Below are 22,640 nucleotides of genomic sequence, written 5' to 3'. Positions count from 1 at the left end.
TGGCGGTTAAACTAAGAGCCATCAAAGCAAAAGTAAACAATAAAAAGTGAAGCAAAACAGGACACAAACTGCTGTCTAAGAGTTCACAGTATTTAAGCCACCAACAGTTTACACAAGAAAAGTGCTACATCTGTACCTGACATGTCTACTGTGCTTAAAAGTTTTACAGTTTTAAAGTCTTGAGCCACATTTTGTTTATACTTCTATATTTTGCTTGTAAGGAGCAGACTTGCTTGTAGTCTTGAGCAATAGCTCTCCAGGCTTTCTGAAAATGTACCGACCATTGTTGTTTTTTAAAAAACATTTTTATATTTATCTTTAGGCATTAAAAAAAAGAATGCCAATGATAACTCAGTTTGACAGACAAAGAGTATTTTTTGAACCTACAAAGGAATTTTCAATGCACTATTAGCCAGAAATGTGTGCAATTAATCTTCAGAACATTTGAAGAAATTGCACAACTGAAGGAGAAATTACAAAGGAACTGGGCATTGCATCAGTAGCTACAGGTGTTATGGATCCAAATTTAAAATTTGTGGTACAAATCATAGTTGGTATGTATGGAGGAGGTCAGGGTAGAAGTTCAACACTAAGTGTTCAACACTGTGGAGGCTCTGTCATGGTTTGGGGCTATATTTCAGTCAGTGGTGTTGGGGATCTTTTTTAAATTGGTGGAATTATGATTGCAGAAAAGTACCATCAGGTTTTGATCCACCATGCAATACCATCTGGAAAACATCTTCATTTTTCACCACTACAGGGATCATGGACACACTGCTAATGTAGTGAAAAGCATACCTGATAGAAAAACCCACAATAGAAGATAATCGGTAATGGATTGGCTTCCCCGGATCCTGGACCTCATTATTATTGAAGCAGTGTGGGACAGACAATGAAACAAAAGGGAGTCAACATCCAAATAAGGGCTCTGAAGTTCCTTCAGGAAGCCTGGAGAACTATTTCTGGAGGCTACTTAAAGAAATGACAAGTAATCTGCGTAAGAGAGTTCAGGCTGTGTTGAAGAATAAAGGTTATCATACCAAATACTGACTTTGAAGCTTATTAGAATATAAATCTTTTTTTCTTTATATACTATATTTTAGTGTGTTTTTACCTATTTCAGTAATTTGCTCCATCTATTTCACATTTCGCAGTAACATCCCGACAGTCTTTGTAAACCGTTTGTTAACCAGTCAGTAAACATTATCGTTTAGTTGCTTATTAGCAGTAAAAAGTTTAAACAGGGCCCAGTTAACCATAAATTCACTAATTATGAACGACAGCTCATAGCGTTTTCTTGTGCCACATGCACATACACCCTCCCAGTGACAGACGTGGCCTATTTAAATCCTCAAACACGCAGCTTTGCAGCTTTTTCTGATTTTTTTGTGGAAACATCTGGATCCTATAACATACCAAAAACTCTCATCTGGAAATACAAACCGATACATGCTCCAGGCGATATCCACAGTTATCCATGAAGCCCCATCTTCGACACGGTGGTCAGTCAGTTGCTGTTTACATTCCATAACGGACTGAAAGGAAAACATACTGTAGAGGGGCAGCGAGAACCAGAAGAAGATGTGGGGAGAGCGTGGGAGTTAGAGGGGGAAAACAAAGCCTTACATTGTTTACCGGTACACTTCTTGTTTACAAGCCCTCTTGAGATTATGTGATTTACAAAATGTGTTGACTTTTTGGTGTTACACTTATTGTAAGCAGCTGTGGACGTGAGTCTGCAGCTAAATAATTAATGGGAAAATGTAATTGAGAGGAGAGGAGATTTGGAAAAAGGGGGTGGAGAGAAAATGTTGATGAAGGAGAGGTAGAGGGAAGAAGAGAAAAAAGACAGCAGAGAATTTTTCAAATTCCTTTCACTGTTTATCATTTCAAATGAGGATATTTGCAAGGATGAAATAAAGATTGACAGACAGCGAGGGAGCTGGGAGCCAGAGGACAGTATTCACAGGTAATTTCACATGCCATGATTGGAGGATTGGCTAAAGGAGAAAGAAACAAGCTGACAAATGATTTAAAGCAGCCACTAATGATTTTTTTCCCCATTATTGACTGATCATTTGTTCATGCTTTCCTCTCTTTCCTCCTGCTGCGTGTTTATCTTAAACAAATTAAGATGCAAACCACGTCTGTGTGTCGTTATGTGCTATTCAGACACACAGCATGGATATTACAGCCTCTCGGCTCCCACATAGAGCATATTGACATGTAGGTCAATGAGCCCAAGTGAGCTCATGAGTATCCCTCCCTATTGGTCTGTTTTGAAATGATTTTCAGAGACCTTAAAAACAGAGCGGGACAAAAAGCTGAGACGCAGCATGTTCATCTCTGTTCCTCGGTGGATGCAGCACAGATTGTTTAAGCTCACTTGTATGGTGTAAACAGTCCCTTTGGTTGCAGGAGCACGCTGCTGAACTGAGTCATCGCTCCCATTTTTCACACTCGTATCATATCAGGTCTGGAGCTGCTGTTTCATTTGTTATGACTGGATCACAAGCAAAGGCGACCAGCTTTACGGTTTGTTACATTTTCTAAGAGAACATCCTGTTGTTTGCCTTTTGAGGTTTTAGTTTTAGTGCCGGCTTAATAATTTATAATGCCTTGAAATGCATCTAAAATGCCGTTGGGCTTCAAAGGTTTTACTGTGCTTATGTCACCACTGATAGCCTGAGCTGAGTTGGGCTGAAACACAGATTCATTGTCACATGTTTTAATTTGTTATATGTTTCCCTGACATGTGAGCTTGGTAGGCTGGCGACTTGTCCAGGGTGGACCTGGCCTTTCACCCTATGGCAGCTGGGATAGCTTCTATCCCTTCCTAACAGCCTTGAACTGGATAAGCAGTTAAGAAAATGGATGAATGAATTGCTATTGAGGCTTTCTGAAAGTCAAAGACAAGTTTTAACTCATGGCAATGATGCTTTTGTCTCTCACACAGTGCAACAAGTGATACACTGTCAAAATGAATAGATCAACTTGATAGATATTCTCATTGACTTCTCAGCTGAGGGTTAGATTAAGATGACTGACAGCTACCTCAATTCTTCTCCGAGGCATAGAAAGAACTGATAAAAGTAATAATGTCTCTATAATTAAGACTTCAGCAGTAGATCCTTTCATTTGTGTAAGTCAAAAGGTGATGCCTGCTTGATTGCATTAAGTCCCCTCTTTATTGTGCTCGCCAAGTTATATGTGAACAATTTTTGTGTGAAAAAGGTCATATAAAAGAAAAGCAAAGGGTAAACGTAAAGAATAAGAAATGCTTCGTCACTCATCCAACTGACTTCTTCAGTCTCAGCTGACTGCAGGTTTGCCCAACCTTTAAACAGTACATTTGCATAATGACAGAAACCAGCTCCATTGCAGAGAGAAACATGTGCAATTTCACCCAATGTGGCCAGTTTGTATATAGAAGATGTGGAAAACAGGGCTCTGTTATCGTATCTTGGAAGACCACTGAGCCTTTGATTGAGGTTTGTAGATAACTCGGTGGATAAACACATCACGTTCATCAGGGAGGATATTAAAAATGACAGGCTAGCCTTCTTAGACAGTGAGATTTCCGTCAGTAATCTGGAACATTTAAAAGTTGATGTGTAGCGTAAAACAGCACATACGGATCAGTATTTAAGGTTTGACACTCATTATCCACTTGGAGCACAAACTGAGAGCAAACACCATCCACACAGATACAGTGACCAGGGAAGCAGAAAAACATATCAAGAAGGCCCTGAGTAAATGTGGTTATCCCAGCTGGGCATTTGTTAACGTTGGGAAGGCACCTAAAGAAAGCCCCGGGCAATTCAGGAGAGAAGAAGGACAACTGCTGCCTGAGCGAAAACCTTTAGTGATCCCTTATATGTCAGAAGTATTGGAACAGCTGAGATGCATATTCTTCTCAGAACAGAGCCTCTGTGGCTTTTAAACCCCCCAAAATTGGTCTACCCTGAGGATCCGGTCCTCCGACGCAAACAGAGTAATAAGGTGTACGCTGTTAAGTGCCAGGAGGACTCCCGTGATTTATACATCAACGAAACCAAGCAACCTCCGGCGAAGCAAATGGCACAACGGAGAAGAACTAACTCGTCAGGCCAAGACTTGGCAGTCTATTTATACCTACAGGCCAGTGGCCACTCTTTCAATCACGAGGATGTACACATCCTGCACAGGGAGGAATGCTGGTTTAAGCAGAGAGTCAAGGAGGCAATCTGTGTGAAAATGGAACAACCATGTCTGAACCAAGAGGAGGGCACATGAGGGGACGTCTAAATCATTCCTCAACTCTCTGTGAGCAGTACCCGTGGCCATTGGTCATGACATTTTGGTGATTAAGGATCATGAATCTGACCTCATTATTAGTGAATGGTGCTGGTTTCAGTGATCAAGCAAATGCACTGTTTATGAAGTTGGAGAAAAGAGACCGATGAGTGACAAAACTTGTTCTACTGAAAGTGTTACATCCAGATGAACAGAATCAACTTTCTAGGACAGCAAAACAACATCCACATGAATACCAGGTTCATGTTTTCTTACTATTTATCTTCAACATAACCTGTAATCATTTCTTCTCTATGTAAAGACTTCACACAGACATATGATTTAGAGGGAGAAGTCACTCACCAGATCAGCCACCTTCTTCAGATGCTTTACAGTGCTGTTCTGATGTTCACATAAACATTATAAGGATTTTGAGCAGTTAACCAGGTTCAGGATCTGCACTGTGATCGGTCTGTGGCAAACCAAAACATACTCTCCAGTCTGTGATGTATTGTGTGTTATGACAGCTTTCTGCTACAGCCAGCATTCAGACTGTCAGCAGCTTGTGCTACACTGCATCTTCTGTGAAATATCAGCACACAGGCCAGCCTTCTCTTCCCAAGGGCATCCATTAGCCTTGGACACTAATGACCCTGATGACTGTTCGCCAGTCTTTCCTTAGATCACCTTTTATAGGTACTAAATATCACTTCACACCCCACAAGACAAGTTTTGAAGATGCTCCAGCCCAGTGGTTAAGCCATCACAATGTGGCCCCTGTTGAATTGATTGTATTGTTATGCTTGAGCATTTTTTCCTGCTTTCAACACATCAGTTTCAAGAACTGACTGTTCTCTTGCTGTGTTATATATCCCCACCACTTGACAGGTGCCACTGATGCAAGAAAATCAATGTCATTTAATCACTGTGTCAGTGGTTTTAATGCTGTTGCTAACTGGTGAAAGCAATATGTAAATAATGTGTTAACTGGTGAGCTTTAGCTTTGCTGGTAGGTGGACTGTTTGCTCCCTCCTCATTCTAAACAAACCCGGTGGCTGTGGTTTCATATTTAGCATGCGTGCCATTTGTCATTCACTGAAATGTTCTGCCAGGAAGCAAAATGGTGTGTTTTTGCAAAATGACAGATTGTTCTTTTAATCCCAGCTGCCGAATGCGGGGGTGATTACAATTTTTTTTTACTTTTAGCCCTCATTACAGCAGTTACAAACATACAATCATCCAAACACCTTAACTTCAAGGTAAAATACAGTCACACATTCAGTTCCCATCCTGCTGATTTCTGAATGTTTAGCAGAGAAGCACAGACGAGTGTGAGAAGTTTCCTGAGAGCTTCAGGGTAATAAAATGTACCAGCACACAAACCGCTTGCAGAGGGACAGCTAGTTATGACGCCCACCTTACTCTTCATGCAACCCCCCCTCCTACTCCCCTGCTCACCATCACCATGGTTACAATGATGCAGGTTACCGTGGCAGCCAAGTCAACTCCACACTCCACACAAAGGCGCACGTGCATGTGCTTTACCGCTCACTCAAAGAGGGATACGCATGTTGTGACGCTGAGGAGTTGAATATAGTTTCCTGCGTAATTTCTGGAGGATACGAGGATGTGGAGCTGCTGTCATTTCTCTGTCTCCTGTCTGACACTCTCGCTTCTGTTCATGACAGATGATGGATGGTCAGCAGCTGGCAGCCCCCAGTCCCCCCCTCCAGATTTCCCCAATCTGTTCTTTTTTTCTTTTTCTTCTCTACGCCAAAAATAGACACGTAGAAAAACAATTTGTGACACACACAGCACAAATATATACATATGAATGATCAGCATCTTATCTGTTGCTGCCAGTCCCTTGCATGTGCCTCTTATCATCTCTTCCAGTGTGTGTGTGTGTGTGTGTGTGTGTGTGTTGGTTAAGTTCATTTGAGGCTATGCTGCCACCCAGTGTTCACATTACAAACTGCAGAATAAAAGTTTTAATATTCTCCCCAACCTCCACCCCCAAAAAACGAATTCAAGGATGATTTACACATTTAGACTGAGCAAGAGTCACTCATTCAAAACAGGTGTTGTTTAACGGTTATATTTATATTATATTATAAAGACCCAACAATATCAGAAAGAAAAAAATCACACGACCCTCTATGAGCAAGCACTCAGCAACCGTGGGAAAGAAAAACTCCCTTTTAACAGGAAGAAACCTCTGACCAGACCAGTCTCAGGGAGAGGCAACCAGTCATTTTCATCAGTGATTTTATTATTCAGTGAACCATTTTGCCTTTATAATGTAAGGCCATTATTATTTGAACACAAATAAAAAAATAACGAAAGCCTGTGAGTGATAAACTAAATTAAGTTTACTACACTGTCACATAAATTTTTGTCTGTAGCACTTCCTGAAGTCTCAAAATCAGCATCCTTCATCTAGCTTACGTGTAAGTGTTCAAAGCTATACTGACTACATGTATATGTTTGTCTTCATATGTTTGTCTTCATCCGCTTTGGGATTGACTCAGTCTTCTTAGTAGTAATCTCATTTCTTCTAATCCAGCCCTCCTTCCTTTCTTCCCTCAACATGCTCTCACACACACTCAGATATACACATGCTGCCTCTCTCATGTAGACCAGCAACCATTCATGTTGTTGGACTACTGCTGTCGCTGCTGTGGAGTCACGCTCATAAAACGCCATGGACCCATCTCCCTCAAGACTACACCCAGTGATACCTGGGTAAGGACACACTCTGGTACTGTATGTAGAAAATGGTTAGAATACAGTTAGACTACTGCATGTGGAGGGTCAAAATGTTTAGCCAACTTGGTAATAATTTTCTTACTGAAAATTACAATTACTGACAATCATTTGAATTATAGCACCTCATTACACACATAATTAACATTTAGCTAACAGTGGTTTTGTATAATGTCATATTTTCTAATCCATAAGTGTATGTGGCACTGCACATCTGGTTGTAGGCTTGCATTCCTAGATATCAAAGCTAATTTCTATGTCATGCTTTTAAAACATAATCTGTAATCAGGAGATGGCAATAAGATGGCAAGCAGACAGCTATCCAAAGTGTTAAGTTGTCTCTGATGGTATTAGCATGAGCTCAGCTACTTTAATGGTTTTGGACAGACTCACACTGTGATCCAAACCGTTGAATTATACAGTGAGACGTAATCATAGACAGTATCTAAGGTCTAAACATCCCAGTGAGCTCAGAATATATTGTGAAATGCAATCGAGAAATACTGGAAGATGAGAAAACATTGTACATTAATGTACCTTAACGCCACATATCAGGTGCAGAGTCTGTAAAGTATTCATATATTAAACTGTTAAGCATTTTTCCATTTTTGTGCTGATGTAAAAACTGCTAACACTATCTTACAGTCCTGTGCAAAAGTCTTGACCCACACCTCTTTTCTTTATAGTCTGCTTCCAAGGAGTTAGTTACTTTTAATTTTTGTTTTTAAAGTGTTGTTGAACAATAGTTCTCCAGGTCTTTCAAAGTCTGTCTTTGGACATTGGCTGCCTTTTATTTTCAGTCAAGTCCTTGCACCTGTCAGATGGATATTTTTCTTTTTGTTTGTTTGTTTTTGTTGAGCCAGTTAAGACCTTATGAGCTATGAATCATTCAAGCAAAAAAACAGGACTTGAGAGATTCAATTCAATTCAATTTTATTTATATAGCGCCAAATCACAACAAAAGTCGCCTCAAGGCGTTTCATAGATACAGAGAAAAACCCAACAATCATATGACCCCCTATGAGCAAGCACTTTGGCGACAGTGGGAAGGAAAAACTCCCTTTTAACAGGAAGAAACCTCCGGCAGAACCAGGCTCAGGGAGGGGCGGCCATCTGCTGCGACCGGTTGGGGTGAGAGAAGGAAGACAGGATAAAATACATGCTGTGGAAGAGAGACAGAGGTTAATAACAGATATGATTCAATGCAGAGAGGTCTATTAATACATAGTGAGTGAGAAAGGTGACTGGAAAGGAAAAACTCAATGCATCTTGGGAATCCCCCGGCAGCCTACGTCTATTGCAGCATAACTAAGGGAGGATTCAGGGTCACCTGGTCCAGCCCTAACTATATGCTTTAGCAAAAAGGAAAGTTTTAAGCCTAATCTTAAAAGTAGAGATAGTTTCTGTCTCCCGAATCCAAACTGGAAGCTGGTTCCACAGAAGAGGGGCCTGAAAACTGAAGGCTCTGCTTCCCATTCTACTTTTAAATACTCTAGGAACAACAAGTAGGCCTGCAGAGCGAGAGCGAAGTGCTCTAATAGGGTGATATGGTACTACAAGGTCATTAAGATAAGATGGGGCCTGATTATTTAAGACCTTGTATGTGAGGAGCAGGATTTTGAATTCAATTCTGGATTTAACAGGAAGCCAATGAAGGGAAGCCAAAACAGGAGAAATCTGCTCTCTCCTTCTAGTCCCTGTCAGTACTCTTGCTGCAGCATTTTGGATTAGCTGAAGGCTTTTCAGTGAGTTTTTTGGACATCCTAATAATAATGAATTACAGTCGTCCAGCCTGGAAGTAATAAATGCATGAACTAGTTTTTCAGCGTCACTCTGAGACAGGATATTTCTAATTTTAGAGATGTTGCGCAAATGGAAGAAAGCAGTCTTACATATTTGTTTAATATGTGCGTTGAAGGACATGTCCTGGTCAAAAATGACTCCAAGGTTCCTCACAGCGTTACTGGAGGCCAAGGTAATGCCATCCAGAGTATGAATCTGGTTAGATACCATATTTCTAAGATTTTCAGGGCCGAGTACAATAACCTCAGTTTTATCTGAATTAAGAAGCAGAAAGTTAGCGGCCATCCAGGTCTTTATGTCTTTAAGACATTCCTGCAGTTTAACTAATTGGTGTGTGTTATCTGGCTTCATGGACAGATAGAGCTGGGTGTCATCTGCATAGCAGTGAAAATGTATGCTATGTCTTCTAATGATGCTGCCTAAGGGAAGCATGTATAATGTAAACAGAATTGGTCCTAGCACTGAACCCTGTGGAACTCCATAATTAACCTCAGTGTGTGAAGAGGACTCTCCATTTACATGCACAAATTGGAGTCTATTAGATAGATATGATACAAACCACTGCAGTGCAGTACCTGTAATACCTACAGCATGTTCTAATCGCTCTAATAGGATATTATGGTCGACAGTATCGAACGCTGCACTGAGGTCTAGCAGGACAAGCACAGAGATGAGTCCACTGTCAGAGGCCATAAGAAGATCATTTGTAACCTTCACTAAAGCTGTTTCTGTGCTGTGATGAGCTCTGAAACCTGACTGAAACTCTTCAAATAAACCATTCCTCTGCAGATGATCTGTTAGCTGTTTGACAACTACTCTTTCAAGGATTTTTGATATGAAAGGAAGGTTGGAGATTGGCCTATAATTAGCTAAGACTGCTGGGTCTAGAGATGGCTTTTTGAGTAAAGGTTTAACCACAGCCAGCTTGAAGGCCTGTGGTACATAGCTGACCATTAGAGATAGGTTGATCATATTTAAGATCGAAGAATTAATCAATGGCAGGACTTCTTTGAGCAGTTTTGTAGGAATGGGGTCTAAAAGACACGTTGATGGTTTGGAGGAAGTAATTATTGAAGTTAACTCAGAAAGATCAATTGGAGAAAAAGAGTCTAACTTAACATCAATGGTACTAAGAGTAGCTGTAGATAATATTACATCTGTGGGATGATTACTGGTAATTTTTTCTCTAATGATAAAAATTTTATTTGTGAAGAAGTTCATGAAGTCATTACTAGTTAACGTTAAAGGGATGGTTGGCTCAACAGAGCTCTGAGAGATGCATCTGGCCCTTCAGCTGATCCATCTACTGTTTACTAAAGCCTCATCAGAAATGATCTCAGTGGAAGTGGGGGCATAATAATCTCTCACACACTGCCAGTGCTGTTAAAGCATATATGAATGGAAAAACACACACTATCAGTCATGGATTGCCCTCCCTAGAGCCCAGACCTCAACTTTATTGAAGCATTGTGGCATCACTGTAACAGTCATATTGACTTACAGGTTCATTAGAATTGTACAATTGCTATTTTTTGCCTTATATACTATATTTCAATTTCTTTTTGCACTTTTCAATAAATTGCTGAACCAATATCCCAATTTCTTGGCAAAATATAAATAAATGAGGGGTGGCACGAGACTTTTGTACAGAACAGTATATGCCTGAGGTGCCTATTTACATGTTTTTTAGAGAGTTCGTTTAGTAATCGTAAGAGAAATTACAGCAAATGTCTTACATTTTATATATTAAAACATCAGTCTGCCAGTCACAGAAACAAAATGTTTCCAATGTCTTGTCCAAGGGAGACCTGAGAAAATGAAAACACATCACACAAGAACACGATCAGAACAGAGAAACAGTCGTACAACAATAAACAAAGGTTAAATAAAAACAAGAAATAATAACTGAATTGAGAAAATGTTGGAAGAGTTATAAAAAATCATCAGATATTGAAACTGTCGGAGCTTGTTTGCAGCTCATTCTATTTGAGCGGTGCGCAGTACCTGAAAGCAGTTCTGCTAACATTAGTGTACACATGGAGAATATATGAGGCTTATCTGTGATCTGAGGTAATGAACAACATAAGAGTGTAGTTTCATTCTGGATGTAGATCCATTCAACAGAGAACAGCAAAGAGTGCATATTTACAAACAGGGGCAGAATGAAATATAGAGAAAGATCAAACTGAAAGTAAGGGCAGTATGACATCAATGAAGAAAATAGGAATTTTCTTTGTATCTGCCAGATTACTAAATGTGGATGAACTCAGCAGTAGGTACAGCTGTATGCTGGTATTATGAAATGCACCACTGCTCACTCGATTTTGATTGACTACCCTACCCTACTCAAATCCCAGATCCTTGGCATTATCGCTAGAGTTTGAGTTTCTAACATTTTTAGGTAGGATGTTCCAGAGTTTGGGGGCATAAACTGCAAAAAGCTGCACTTTGCTCTGTCGGAAATACTGGATATCTAACATTTATCATTGGTGATGAAGAAATGAGTCCAAAAAAAACACATGAGCAGCTTGACTCGTCATCATGTATCCTGTTACCTTCGAAACCAGAAGTGCCTGTTTATTTTACCCGAAAGTGCAGTGAAAGTTGTTATTCATCTTATCTGCAGACGTTTGACTTGTCACAACAATAACTAATAAGATTAACGATGATCACATTCCATTAAAGTATGCCAGCAAGCCAGTGAGCCGTTGTGCTGGCACCGGCACACCTGACTGGAATGGAACCAGTTTTTAATGTAATTACTTTTACCTGTGTCTGACAAGCCAAACTGTCAGCCCTGAGGGGTGTTATCGGCCCTCCTAGGGTGTTATATAACTGATTTTCTGAAAAGGTTGCAGTCAGTCATCTATAAAAGGATGCCTTAGGGAGCACTCATTGACTGTCTGCTGTCAGGAGTTTTCTGGGTCACGTAAGAAGAAGATGGAGGAGAGGAGCAGTGATTTTCTGTCAGCTTCAGGAGCCAAGCAATATATCAGATAACCCATGTCTTTTCCGGTAAACATCTCCAGATGAGTTTTCTCAGAAAAATGTGAAAATAAAGCCATAACGCTTGATATTTCTGTCCTGCCCTCTCTGTCATAAACAGTTAGAAATGAGGCAAAAATGCTGCCAGTAAGGTGCAGCATTATAAATAAGTAGTATTTCATCACAGAATCTTAGTTACTGTTTGTTCTTTATGCTCCTTCAGAAAGAGACTTTTTTCAGGACAGGAAACTTGGACTACAGCAGGTTTTATAGCTTCTTCATTAGCTTTAATGGTTTAGTCTCCATTCTCCCCTCCTCAGGTTGTTCTGCAGAATCTGTTGATGTGCATGGTGTGCTTCTACTCTCTCTACTACATCGCGGTCAGTCTCTGCATTGGACTGCTCAGGTAAACTCAGACTCACACAGTAATGAGACCCAGTGGGATAAGAGAGACAGATAAGCAGGTTGCAATAGACTTGTTATTGTTCGTGCTCACGTCATTATCTTTTCTTGCTTCATGTCTTCAGGGTTCATGAAATCAACAGCTTGTTGGCTCCATTCGACTACACCGCGCAACCGTCATGGCAGAACCCCAAATACCTGGGTGAGTTACAGTTGTGAAGTAAAACTAGAGGAGCACATCATTTTCATGACCTCTGTTACTTACATTCTGCTGTATTTCAGAGGCCAGTATTTTACAAAATGCTGAATTTATTCAGCTCTGAGGTTATCAGTTACTTTTAAGGTTAAATCCAAAACATATGAGACATTGAACATATGAGACAAGTATTGAAGTCCTCCTCCACAGTGAGTACCTTTAGTTCAATAGTTACACATTTCGTGGTAATAGATTACTTCTATTTCCATTTAACTATAAAGGTAAAATATAGGGTTTTCTTTGTTTTGTTTTTTTACAGAAAGAGATGTAAATGACTATGATAGGTAGCCTTTAAGTATTTTTAGTGCATTAAAGCCTGAATGGAAATCAGAAAAACTTTAATAACCCCTGCGGGGGAACTGCTTCATAACAGTTGCTCAAGACTGTAGAAATTGTAAAATGATACTACTTCATCAGAAAGAGGAGGAACTGTGTAACTTGACAGCCACAAGAAGGAAGCAAGGACGTCCTGTGACGTTCAGTGCTGCAGTGAGTCATGTTTAGTATATAATTCTCCTCTGACTAACCAGAACACTGTGCTGAGGGGGGAGTTCTGATAGCAGCTTCTTTTGCATGACTACATGCAGCTCCAGCCGACAGACCGAGCTAGCCCTTTCTATATTTGTTTGCTTTTGCCCCAACAGAGAGACTCATAAAGCATCTTCTGGCACATTGCAGCATTCATCGAAAGACAGAAGCTACAGTCATTCGTTTTTACACAGAATTATCTTGGAATTACACACTATTTAAAATGACTTGTGCTGTAATTAAAATTACCTACAGTATAATTTAGCTCCTTTCCAGTTTTTCAGAAGCTAAAAATGAAATAAATAAATACGTTTTAATTCAAAATAAAACACATTGACCATATTTTGATTATATGATCTAGAAGAAAAAGTTGTGTATTCCATCTGTTCTCACAATTGTCTGACTTCAAAGACCCACTGTGGCAACCGCTTGTGAAGAAGCGGGCACCTGAAAGAGGCTCTGATTTAATTACTGCATATAATGCGCACATAACTGAGAACTTGGGACAAGGAAACTGTTAAATTTGAGGGACACGTGGATTCTTGTGTTTAAATATATATATATAAAGGGCTTGAGCCTATCACAGCTGTCATAGGGCGAGCACACCCTGGATAGACTGCCAGTCTATCACACAGCTAACACAGAGAGACAGATAACTATTCTCACTCACAATCAGGCCTACGGGCTCTTTCTTTCTTTCTTTCTTTCTTTTCGAATTATTAAAATTTAAAAAAACAAACAAAAACAAACAAACAAACACAGGAAACTGAAATAAAAAATTCCCAACATAATGATCTATAAACCCGAACAAAAGGTGAGCAGAAGAAGCAGTGGATCATCCAGTCCTGCCCCTAAGTTTGCATATAATTTCTTAATCAAAATGGTAACAATATACATATCTACATACAAATGCATACATACATAAACACATACATAAATACATACATACTTACATACCTATACATATCCATATGCACATACATAGATGCACACAAGTTTGTCACTCTACAGATGCCATATTAAATAGTTTGGGACCCAATACTGAACCTTGTGGGACACCACAGGTAAAATATTCAAGCACACAGATTTGACTGAGCAATTTGTACAAATTGCTGTCTGTCATCAAGATAACTTTTTAACCAGCTGTTTTTGGCCCCTCTCACATCATATCTTTCCATTTTTTGTAACAATATTTTATTGTCAATTGTATCAAAAGCCTCTTACAGGTCAATAAATATCCCCACTGCATATTTTTTATTATGTATATGTTCGGTAATATTTTACACTAACTCCACCATTACCATAGATGTTGATCTAGTTGTTCTGAGTGATAAATTACATATATATGTAATTGGACACATAATTTCATGAATTACTTTCTTCAGTATAGTCATATCAATGTCATCACTATCTGTTGAAAATTATTTTTTTACATTTCTATAATCTCTCTTTCTTGTATAATCTCTGCAACTTTCAGAAGTATTGAATTTGGACTTTCTAGTCCACAGTTCTCACCTACATTGTTCTATAGACTCTGTCATGTTGTCAACAAACTTTGGACTGTTGGACAAAGTGAGAGTACCCAGAGAGAACCCACGCAGACATTGGGTGAACATGCAAACTCCACACAGAAAGACTCCAGGCAGATAGTGGATTGAAGCTCAAGATAGTAAAGCAGGAAAATTCTGAAATCAGAATAATGCAACCCTTTTTTCTCTCATGTCCTTTTTGCATATTTAGGTTGTTAAGGATGAAACTTGACACAGTGAAAGAACTCCTCGTGTTTCTCTTATTATTCTCCAAATAACCAAGGTTATTTTTCCTAAATGGGCTTACTTAGGAGAGAAAGGTCAGCTTCAAATAAGATGATTTATTTCTCATTAATCCAAGAAAAGACTGCTGTGAACTTTAAGTCTCAAGCTTGCAGCTCAAAGAGGAAAGTAAACAGGTCGTGGTGTACTGTGTTGTTCCAGTCCTGCTCAAAAATGGGAATTACTCATAAAATCTGGTAAAGTAATCTATGATCCAGGACACCACTGCAGTAACCTACATAGGAGTCATCTTTTTTAAAGGTGTTGGAGAAATCAGAGAATATGAATCTGATAGTGTACCCTGGTATTATGTGTGTGTGTGTGTTTGCAAGCAGTTAGCCTTCATGATGTGTGAACTAAGAGGCTACCAGACTGCAATCGCTGAGTTGCTGGCATTGGGATGGGCCCTCGTGTTATCAGAACAGGGACCTTCTCCAGACATGTCTCCGGAGGTGGTGGCAGCATTGCTAGTTAATGCAAGGCGGTGTGCCAAATCTTCCAAATAAACATTTAAGCCTGTTGACCCTCTTGATGTCCCCATCTAGCATTTGACTGCTGGGCCTGCAGCCAGCGATCATCCTCATGCCTCTCCGGACATCCCTGGTGTCACTGCGCTGCAGCCCTGGCTCCAGCTTCATCCTGTCAGGCCTCTGATTTTCATTGGTTGTTGTTTCTGGAATCTCCTGACCTGAACAAAACATTGAAGGGCTCCTACTCAGTATCAGGAGTGCTGATAACAGTCTGAAAATGTCATTTTATAGTGGCTCAGCATTATCACAGTTGCATGTGACTGGACATAGCAGTTTATTGTTAAAGCAAAAGCAGCTCTGTTAGGTGATGTGCCACTTTTTTGCTTTCTTCCTGCAGTCGGAGTAATTTCCACAGAAGTGACCTATATTTTGGGAGGACTGGTGTTTGCCTGGATTGTGGAGGAGTGGGTTTGGGACTATGCCATAACTGTCACACTTCTCCACATTGCAATGACTGTAGCAGGTATACACACACACACACACACGCACGCAGAAACACAAAGTGGATCAATTGAGCGGAACAGCTGATAGGATTGGAGGCCTGGTTATGTAACTGGATATAGAGGCTGCAGCTCAGCGTATAAACCCACGGACACTATTTCATTTGAATGTTCACTGCTAAACTGGAATCAGTTTATCCAAGCATAAAGCTTTCATATTTATCTTTTTCCCCGAGGTCACAGTCAGTATTCATTAGTTTGATAGTAATTGTTGTCACAAAATTTAAATTGTATTCTGGTGTGTTTTGCAGTCATGTCAGACTTCCCTTCAGCTGAGCACTGGTGGATGGCTCTGGGTAAGATTTGTACTCCTTCATTGTTCTGTCCGTGCCTCTGTCTGACTCCAATCTCATTTGCAGAAGACAAAAAAATATCCACTTTGTTTTTCAAGCTTCCAATCTATTTCAAGATATTACATTTCTTCTATCCAGACATACTATAGCTCACTTACATCATGCCTGCAGATTCAGCTGCTCTTGCAGTCATTTAACTCTTCTCTCCACAGGTACAGGCCTGGTGATGATGATATTTGGAGGACAGCTAATGGCCTACAAATTTTTCAGAAGCAACTTTGTCTATCCGGCTGAACTGCAGAATTTTTGATGAAAATGAAGCATTTCACTGCAGACAGTGTTATTACTGGTATTAGCAACTAAAGTATGTCAATAAAGTTATTTATACTGTACATATTCTAAAGAGAACCACAAGACTGACTTTGTTTCTTTACCAGCTTAGTTCAGTTCAAGTAATAGTCTGATCCCACTTTGTACAAATGGCCTACTTTTGTCAATTTAACATCTTTCTTTTTTTTTTACCTTTTCTGTACAGTTTATTATATTTCAGTTTTGTATTATTTGTTTACACACTTAAAACTTTAAACATAAGCTTAAAGCAACAGATGTTACAGTTGGAAAAACTGTGAATTATATACTACCTGTAATCTATTGACTGATATGTGTGCATAGATAGTTTTTGTCTTTTTGTTTTTAATTATCATTATTTCTTATGTTAGTGTAAGCTTCAGAATTTGTTACATATATTCACATATAATTTGTTGCTCAACTGTGGCCACACAGTTTTGTCTAAATAAACTCAGTCCACATCTACACAAAAATAACTTTAATGTTTGTTATATTTACAATATTTAAAATCTGTTTGGAATTTGAATTAAAAGTTTTATGAACAAGGACATTTTTATTGTTTCTTTTTTCTTTTTTTATCTGTGTGTCTCTATTTGTAGTCTGTCTTTTTTTTATATCAACGGGCAGTTAAAGTAGGATGACGATTTGTGTCTGTTAAAACAACACAGACCCCAGTTTCAAAATAGTCAATAGTTCAAAAGGCTCGTTAAGGGCGGAATTTGCAAACTGATGATGATACAGTGCTCTTCCCAAATAAACTGAATTTATATGCTAAAAGTTTCAGTATTGGGATTGGTAATACCAGCCCCGTGTATAGTTGGCATTGGCTCACCTAAATGTGCAGACAAATTGCACAGACACGCTTCCTGGACCCGTCTTCTGCGCACAGTTTGGGCCGCTCGTCAAGGTCACGTGGTGTGATTAACCCAAGCCTGAGCGCCAGAACAAACTAGGGAACTGGCTTTACAGAGTTATCTGTGTAACAGCGCTGTTTACAACAGTTCTAACTCATACCACCGAGTAAATGTCAAGGAACGGGTTAATATCGAGTTTGCGGAGGCTAATAAACGACGAGGAGCCGCTCGAAACGAGGTCTCCGGTAAGTAAATGTGTCAGCGAGCCTGAAAGTTGCTAGCTCAGCTAACTGACCAAATGCTAGCAAAGTTTGAATTTTTGCTAAAAAATATAACCACTATAATATAATATTACAGCTAGTCTAAAAAAAACATATATTCTTTATGTAGGCTATTATTTTTAAATAGTGCCCAGGTCTGAAATGACACAACTAGCTTGGTAAAATTAGGTACAGGTCACCGTTAGCCTTAAGTGTCAGCTGGTTATGTACTTCACTGCCAGTTCAACACAATGATTTTACATGCAAGAGAATTCTGATTAGTGTCAACAGTATTTACTCTAAATACCTCACACACATAGCTGTGCAAAGGTTTTTATTAAATTTTCTTCATATTTTGCTAGTAAAAGTTGCAGCAATTTATTGAAACATGCAAAAACAGAGTTTGCACGATTGTAACGAGTATTTGGTATGACCACGTTTTTGTCAACAACACAACCAAGCTTTCTATTCATTTCTTTAAGTAGTCTTCAGAAATAGTTCTCCAGGCTTCTTGGAGGACGGTCAAAGCTCTTCTTTGGATGTTGGCTGCTGTTTGTTCTATTCTCTATCAAGATACGCCCACACTTTTTCAGTAAAGTTGAGCTGTGAGCTCTGGGGAGGCCAGTCCATGACTGTGGGTGTTTTGGGGTGTTTGGGATCATTGCCATGCTGAAAAATGAAGGTGTTTTCTAACTACTATTGTATGAGGTATCACAATCAGATCGTCATCTATAAAACATCCCAGAGCCTCACTGTTCTACCTCCTTCCTTCCTGACATTTCTTTGTACATACCTACAACAATTTGAACCGAAAATGTCAGACTGGGATTAATCTATAAGACCATGTCACTGATTTTCATTCCAGGTGTGTAATGGCTTATTAAAAAATACACTGCTGCTCACTGTCTTCGTTTACAGGCGCCATATTGTTCATCGTCAATGACTAAAAGCTAGATGGGATGGAGCCTTGTCTCCTACTACAACTACGCTTTGTTTTTTCACTGTCGCTGTGTGCTAAAAAGCAGTAAGATTTCTTTTTTTTGTAAACAAACAAATAATAACTTTGAAAATAGTTAGGTACAAGGACTGGACTAAAATGTGTAAAATAGCAGAGCAGCAAAGAAAACCTTTGATAGACCTCCATAAAGTCTGGGGAACCACTTAAAAAATGATGAGAAATTCTTGCTCCTTGTAAACAAAATATAACGAAATGAAGGGTGCTATAGACATTTGCACAATTCTGTTATGTGAAGGTCATGAATCATTCCATATGAAATCACACTTGGCTCAAAAACATTTTTACACTCACACTATGAACATTTTTGGTCCTTGAAGTACATATACATTTCAGTAGCAAATCTATACCAGCTTTGTGTCACACATAAGAATGCAGCAGTCGGTGTTTGAGTATAAAATGTGTGTTTGCCAAGTGTTATTTAATCTTCTTTCCATCGTAGAGTCCTTTTGAGCAGCTACGTCCGCGGATGAATGACATCATAGGAGATGGAGGAATCCTGAAGGAGGTGGTCCAGCCAGGAGAGGGCCCGCCTGTCCCCGAAAACGCTTCAGTACTGAGTATGTATGAGTACACATTTCTTGTTAAAGCCTCTTACAGTTGTAAATTATCATATACGTGAGGTCAGGATTTTTAGTTTGTCTAGCCACAATTCACAAAAATCTCTACTTCTTGTAGAGTGTTGTTCAGATTGTCATGAACCTTGCACCCAGTTGTCCCCTGAAGGTCACGTTTGCCATTTTATGGGCAATAACCTGTGAATTGTGTGAGCTGGTTGAGCTGCTACATCACTGATGGTCTGGTTTTACTTCCACACAGTCCATTACTCAGGATTCCTGGAATATTCTGATCAGCCTTTTGAAACCACCACTCACCTCAAATACCCCCGGATGATGAAGTTGGGGAGAGGTGAGAAACGCTCTACAATGGCTGAACCGTGAGTTTTTTGTTTTCCTGCCTGAAATATACCAGTTTTAAAAGTCATTCTTCAAACAGATGTGACACTGGCCGGGCTGGAGCTGGGTCTGTTGACCATGAAGAAAGGAGAGTTCTCTCGGTTCCTCCTCCAGCCTCAGTATGCTTACGGGGAAATGGGATGCCCTCCATTTATCCCCGCAGCAGCTGTGGTTCTGTATGAGGTTCAGATCCTCGACTACCTTGACTCAGGACAAGTGGATGACTTTATTGCAATGAGTCTGGTAGGGAGGCTGCAGGTGCTCTGTTTAGTACTACCAACCTCAGACAGATCTGCATCTTTACCACACATACTTAAAAGCCTCTACTTTTTTGCTTTTATAGCACAGATCAGAAACAGTCTTTGATTTCTGTTCTCCTCCTCAGGAGGAGCAGAACACCATTCCTCTGTCCACACTTCTTGAAGTTGTCAACACACTGCGGAGCTTTGGCAACCGTTTCTTCAACCAGAACCGATATTACAATGCCAAAGATCGCTATAAACAGGTACATTTTGAAGTATGTTAATTGTTTTTATTTTTAATTACGTTTTACTGCGATGGCTAATATGCCAAGTTGTTCTTGGTGAAAGTGTTTTTTTTTTTATTATATTTCTCTGCTTTGCCTGCAGGCTATGACGCTGCTGGGAAACAGGGAAACACAGAGTGATTTAGAGAAGGAGAGGATCAAGACGGCTCTGCTTCCTCTCTACCTGAATATTTCTCTCGCTGAGCTCCGCCTGGAAAGACCGCACAAAGCCCTGAAATATGGAAACAAAGCCTTGGAGATAGACTCTGCCAACACAAAGGCTCTCTTCCGCTGCGGACAGGTAGGACGGGGCTTTTGTTTGTTTGTCTTCCAGACTGTCAGATAAATAATCCTCACTATCTCTGGGGGGTTTAAAAAAACAAACAAAAAAGGGGGGTGATGACACAGGAAAAACAGGAAGCAAAATCATTTTTATTCACGCTTTCGTGTTTCAAGTCTCCCAAAACACATTAACTTAGTTAAAGATGCAGTTTGATACACTAATCGCATTTCTTTTAGGCTTACCTGGAGCTGCATGAGTATGCGAGTGCTCAGTATTGCCTCACATCTGCTCAAGCACAGAAGCCCTTTGACAGCGACATCAACAACCTTCTGAGGAAAGTGACAATGTAAGATGATTTTAATGACTTTAGAATAAATGCTGCTTCAGCTGTTTCTCCTGGCCTGTGCGCAGCAGTATGCACAGCAGTGCGCTGAAACTGTAACAGCTACCTGACCTAGAGCCCTCTGTCTGTCCACACAACCGTGACTATTACATTAATTTTATATTAATGCCTCCACTCACCCACCACTTTTTAGGTGCACTGTTTAACTGCTTCAACAGCTCGTTAAGGTCTATCAGACGTCTAATCAGTCAATCACATGGCAGAAACTGGATTATACATAGTCAAGACTACCTGCTAAACTTTAAACTGTGCATCAGAATGGGGAAGAAAGGTGATTTAGGTGACTGTGAACGTGCCATGATTGTTGGTGCCAGACAGGCTGATCTGAGTATTTTGGGAACTGCTGAGTTACTGGAATTTTCCCACACGGCCATCTCTGGGGTTTAAAAGGAAATGATCCAAAAAAGGGAAAATGAACAGTAAGCAGTGGTTTTCTGCCTCATTGGCCAGACTGCTACAAGCTGCTAAAAAGACAACAGTAACTCGAATAACCAGTTGTTACTCAGCCAATGTGTGCAGAAGAGCATATCTGAATCCACAACTTCCCGCAGGATATCATACCATGTCACAAAGCTCACACAAGGCAAAAAGAGGTACAGCCCAGTACAAGCAAGGTGTTCCTCATAGTGGATCATAACTGTCTTTTGTAACATTTGTGAAACCACTCGGAAGATATTCACGTGTCATTTTCTTGTTCCAGGTGCTATAAAGACAGCCTGGACAAAGAGAAAGACTTGTACTCAAAGATGTTTAGAGAGCTGAAGGGCTCAGTGAAAATGTGAGGACCAGCAGGAGGAGGAGGTGAGAAATCCTGTTCATTCATTCTGTCTGGTTTTCATATATTTTAATCTCATCTCCATGGGAGGGTTAACATTTTAAAATGACTTCCGTGTGATGTGCCAGTAACTGTCCTTTTCCCTTAAACCTGCTACACCCGTCGTCACAAATAAATTATAATAAATACACTCTGTATAATAACTTTTAATGAAGCCATGAAAAAAAAAATACTAGACTGTGTTTCAAAGTAAAATCTTCTTGGTTAGTTTCCTTCTACTGATCTGGATCTCATCATTTAACCAAACATTAACTGTATGATCTGACACAAACTACAGCTCTCATGAGTCTTTGCCATTTGCACGGACAAATCGTCTTTGACTTCGTCTCTGACCTCAGTTATTGCACTGTTTGTGTTGCAGGTTTAAAGATTCACCATGTTTTCCTTTCATAATTTGTTTTCTACTTATGAAGGGAGTTGGGTTGTAATCATTGTTTCAGTTCTTTCAAAATTATCTCAAATTAAGTGTTGTTTTGATATTTTGTTAAATAATGTTTCTCATTAGTACCCTTTCTCTCCTTTGGACTCCTGCTGTACATATTCCTTGCATGTTTGCTGGAGTATTAAGCATTTGCTTGGGATCTTGAGATGATGATAATAAAAAATACAATGTTCACTTCTAGAAGAGTTTGTCTTTGTTGACTAACTGGAAACTAAGGTTTTCTCATTTGAATTTCATCTTCAGTTTATTAGCTCACAAGCTAATCTGTTGTAGGCAGATATTATGGATGTAATTCTAATATTAAAACGGCTGTTTGGCTTGTTTGGGTTTTTTTTTTCCATCCTGGCAGTCCAGACAGGATTCATTTCCTCTTACTGAAGCAGATGGGGTAGGGGGCTTACAGGAGTGGGGAGATGAGCTACATTAAGGGTTTGCGCTTAATTGTGAGCTTCACTTGACCTAATTACCTGAGAAAGGATCTCCAGTGACAGCAGGGGGTGCCCTTTCTGATACTACTGCTGGAGTGTAGCAGGTACCAGGGTCATAACTGAGCAATGTTTGTAACAAAC

At 39.8% G+C, this 22,640-nt stretch overlaps 2 protein-coding genes across 5 annotated transcripts; both read left to right on the top strand.

Moving 5' to 3' along the window:
• Positions 1-1,280: 1,280 nt before the first annotated feature.
• tmem244 (transmembrane protein 244) lies at positions 1,281-16,988 on the top strand. Its single transcript, XM_084952958.1, has 6 exons — positions 1,281-7,020; positions 12,150-12,235; positions 12,357-12,433; positions 15,694-15,819; positions 16,108-16,152; positions 16,362-16,988. The coding sequence occupies exons 1-6, from the start codon at positions 6,928-6,930 to the stop codon at positions 16,457-16,459; spliced, it is 525 nt and encodes a 174-aa protein (XP_084809084.1). The 5' UTR covers positions 1,281-6,927; the 3' UTR covers positions 16,460-16,988.
• Positions 16,989-17,398: 410 nt separating this feature from the next.
• On the top strand, positions 17,399-22,243 carry fkbp6 (FKBP prolyl isomerase 6). 4 transcript variants are annotated; one of them, XM_084952953.1, is made up of 9 exons: positions 17,399-17,596; positions 19,069-19,186; positions 19,446-19,535; positions 19,623-19,840; positions 19,968-20,099; positions 20,212-20,409; positions 20,628-20,737; positions 21,495-21,595; positions 21,991-22,243. In XM_084952953.1, exons 1-8 carry the CDS (start codon positions 17,522-17,524, stop codon positions 21,574-21,576), a joined length of 1,023 nt encoding a protein of 340 aa, XP_084809079.1. In that variant the 5' UTR covers positions 17,399-17,521; the 3' UTR covers positions 21,577-21,595; positions 21,991-22,243. The 4 variants fall into 4 exon arrangements, with proteins under 4 accessions (XP_084809079.1, XP_084809081.1, XP_084809082.1 ...); XM_084952955.1 differs by having other exon boundaries at positions 17,402-17,596; positions 19,623-19,825; XM_084952956.1 differs by having other exon boundaries at positions 17,404-17,596; positions 19,623-19,825; positions 19,968-20,087.
• Positions 22,244-22,640: the final 397 nt, after the last annotated feature.

Source organism: Perissodus microlepis, chromosome 15 (assembly GCF_051167445.1).
Source record: "Perissodus microlepis isolate ML-2025 ecotype Zambia chromosome 15, ASM5116744v1, whole genome shotgun sequence".
Classification (NCBI taxonomy): domain Eukaryota; kingdom Metazoa; phylum Chordata; class Actinopteri; order Cichliformes; family Cichlidae; genus Perissodus; species Perissodus microlepis.
Note: the sequence above shows the minus strand (reverse complement) of the source record. Positions and strands in the feature narration are given on the sequence as shown.

Bases quoted from the DNA above. Each gene is read 5' to 3' on its own strand.
- tmem244 (XM_084952958.1), top strand. From the start codon at position 6,928: ATGTTGTTGGACTACTGCTGTCGCTGCTGTGGAGTCACGCTCATAAAA. The intron at 7,021-12,149 runs GTAAGGACACAC...TCCCCTCCTCAG, and splicing joins CTACACCCAGTGATACCTGG to GTTGTTCTGCAGAATCTGTT. The intron at 16,153-16,361 runs GTAAGATTTGTA...TTCTCTCCACAG, and splicing joins GCACTGGTGGATGGCTCTGG to GTACAGGCCTGGTGATGATG.
- fkbp6 (XM_084952953.1), top strand. From the start codon at position 17,522: ATGTCAAGGAACGGGTTAATATCGAGTTTGCGGAGGCTAATAAACGAC. The intron at 19,187-19,445 runs GTATGTATGAGT...ACTTCCACACAG, and splicing joins CGAAAACGCTTCAGTACTGA to TCCATTACTCAGGATTCCTG. The intron at 20,100-20,211 runs GTATGTTAATTG...CTTTGCCTGCAG, and splicing joins ATAAACAGGTACATTTTGAA to GCTATGACGCTGCTGGGAAA.